The sequence below is a fragment of the Austrofundulus limnaeus genome, unplaced genomic scaffold, assembly GCF_001266775.1.
Source record: "Austrofundulus limnaeus strain Quisiro unplaced genomic scaffold, Austrofundulus_limnaeus-1.0 Scaffold223, whole genome shotgun sequence".
NCBI classification, from domain to species: domain Eukaryota; kingdom Metazoa; phylum Chordata; class Actinopteri; order Cyprinodontiformes; family Rivulidae; genus Austrofundulus; species Austrofundulus limnaeus.
The window spans coordinates 672,969-675,742 of record NW_013952625.1 but is presented as its reverse complement, the minus strand read 5'-3'; the positions used below and the strand labels follow the sequence as shown (position 1 = coordinate 675,742).

General features: G+C 37.1%; 1 protein-coding gene across 1 annotated transcript in view; it reads left to right on the top strand.

Moving 5' to 3' along the window:
* Positions 1-1,562: 1,562 nt before the first annotated feature.
* The window catches only part of dok7a (docking protein 7a), a gene marked incomplete in the record, with an annotated part of 51,184 nt that continues 49,972 nt past the window's right edge, over positions 1,563-2,774 (top strand). The window contains 2 exon segments of the mRNA XM_014019532.1: positions 1,563-1,718; positions 1,845-1,890. Coding sequence (XP_013874986.1) covers positions 1,665-1,718; positions 1,845-1,890 — 100 coding nt within the window.

Below are 2,774 nucleotides of genomic sequence, written 5' to 3'. Positions count from 1 at the left end.
ATACAAAGTAAAGAGGATTGGTCCAAGCACTGAACCCTGAGGAACTCCATAACTAACTCTGGTGTAAAAAAGAAAAAAATTGTATAGGTCTTCTGGACGGGTTCTTCTCTAATGAAACGTTTCGTCTCTCCTCCAAGAGACTTCTTCAGTCTGAGAGTTTCAGGCAAAATTCAGGCTTTTAAGTCCTGCCTCCATGTGACTGATACTCACATCACATGGCTATCGTTGACAATTAACACCTATTGTTAACAGGGGGAGGAATGATACTGGCTATAGCCACACTATGGGAGGGGGATAGCTGAAAACGGAGGCCTCCACCTCTGTTTAATGATGGACGGTCTTTCTTCACAAAAATGGCTTCTTTTTCTCCTCTCTCAAACCAACGTTCCTCTCTATCAAGAATGAGAACATCCTCATCTCTGAAAGAGTGACCGCTGGCCTGTAAATGAGTGAATGACTGTAAACTTTTCAGCTTGTCACCAAAACATMCATTTCTTTCTTTGCATCTTTGAAAAAGACCAAAGAGAACTGTTGTAACAGACAGACATCTATTGTCACAGTTTGGCACCAATAAAGTGATTTCATAAGAGCAGCTAGCTGAAAACTTAGTTTTATCTTCATGGTGTGTGATGAGCCTTTAACTTATCAAGTAAACGAATGTCTGAATAAACAGATGTGTACTGTTTATCTGTTAAGTGGATAAACAGCATTTAAAAGTCATGTATTTAGGAAACAAATAAAAAAAAATGATGGAAAAACTGCCTTTAGACCAATTGATTGGTTGGATGGATGTTTAGTTTATTAATTGATTGTTTGGATTGTGAATTTGTTTGTTGGTTAAATGTTTGATTTGTTGGTTGGTTTGCTGAATAAATACAAGTTTGGTAAATTAATTGATTGGATGGTGGAAATGTCTGGTTGGTTGAATGTTTGAATAGTTGATTGGATTGCATTGTAGATTGATCTGTGAGATAATTAACTGGGTGAATAATTGATTAATTAATTGATTGATTGGCTGTTTGATTGATTGGATGTAGGGGCTATATTGTAGCAAATAATTACAATTTTACTGTGGTTTAGTCTGCATATTTCCTCCTGTGGGGTTTGCCCTCAGCATTCTCACATTGAAAAGTGCAGCACCACCTCACAATGGACTGAGCTTATTAATAGGCACTGGGTATGATTAATGATGTGAAAGTATATCAAGTATATAGTTTACATTTAATGTRATTCATTAATTTTAATAGATCACGTACACAGAAAACTAAATTAAACAAACTTTTAATGTTATAAACATTTTAAAAGGAATTTTATCTATGTATTTTGCCAATAATGCTTTATATTCAATTTGTAGTGTCACACTAGTTGCACAAAAATATGCATTTAAAATATTTTAAGATAAGAAATAACAGTTATCTATAACAGTTTTTCATTAAAACATAATTTGATGGCAGGTGAGATCGAACCCGCGGCACCGGGCTGTGCCTCACCCCGCAGACAAACACCGGGGTACCGGTTTTATGTGCCTCCCTACTTTCTGGCGGAGGGGGCGAGCGGACAGGGGGGTTGCAATTTGCCCCACGGCACGGATCAGAACAGGCTATTTTGAAAGTGAGCCCTCATTCAGACAGCTCCTCTGCAGCTGTCAGGAACCATGACTGAAGATGACGGAGTCTGTTGTTGTGGAGGGATACGCCAGACTCAGAGACGGTAAAAAGGTGCTAACTTTTATCTTTATTTACCGGCGGGGAACCTCTGAAGTGCTTACACGCACGTACACACACACACACACACACACACATTAGTGGTTGCTTATAAAAGTTTTGTTTTACTCTGTGTCACAGTGGAAAACTAGGTGGCTCGTGTTTCGGAAGCCGTCGCCTGTAGCAGGTAAGATGACATGGACCATCAGCGCCGATTGAGACTGATAACAAACATTAAATCACTCCGCCATTTTTTGGAAGCAAGCTAACAACAAGCCAACCTGTTTAGATTAGTTTCATTAGTTAGTAAAATATGTTTATTAACTATTGCTAAACATCACTAAAATTCTTGTATAAGGCGTTAAAGTTGATAAAAGACGAAATTATTCTAAAATTTTGGCAAACATGATTTAAAATGTATAAATTGTGTTGTGCTAATTTTGTTGGAGTAGATTTTCTAAAAAAAGTCAATTTTTTTTTAGTTAATCATAACTTAYGTTGATTTTACATTTTTGCTTCACAATAAAAATGTTACTGAACATGTACAAGTTTGAAGTTGGCATGCAAAGTTGAAATATTTCCTTATATTAAAACCTTTCTGCCTATTGTTTCACAGGCTTTAAACACTTGAATGATTGTCAACTGGTGGCCTGTGGGCCATACTTAGCACAGAAGCTTGTACTTATCGGCCAATCAGACATTAAATTATTAAAGGACCATCATTTCTCAAAAGAATGCTTTTTGCCAGACACTTTTCATGAATTTAGAGCTCTGYGAGTATTACCTGTGAGACTTTAACTTTGTTGAAAGTTTAAAAATGCTTACATTTATTAGCTGCCTCTTCTTTTCCTTCTTTAAATCAACTAAAGSGATATTKCTCAGCTTGTAGTTTATTCTTCATAATAATGTACGGCTAAATATACTCCACAGGTTGAGCTGATATACTCTTCAGATCTTTCAGGTCAATGTTGTTACAGCTGCCTGCGCTAATACCGCCTTTAGATGTGTGTGTGTGTGTGTGTGTGTGTGTGTGTGTGTGTGTGTGTGTGTGTGTGTGTGTGTGTGTGTGTG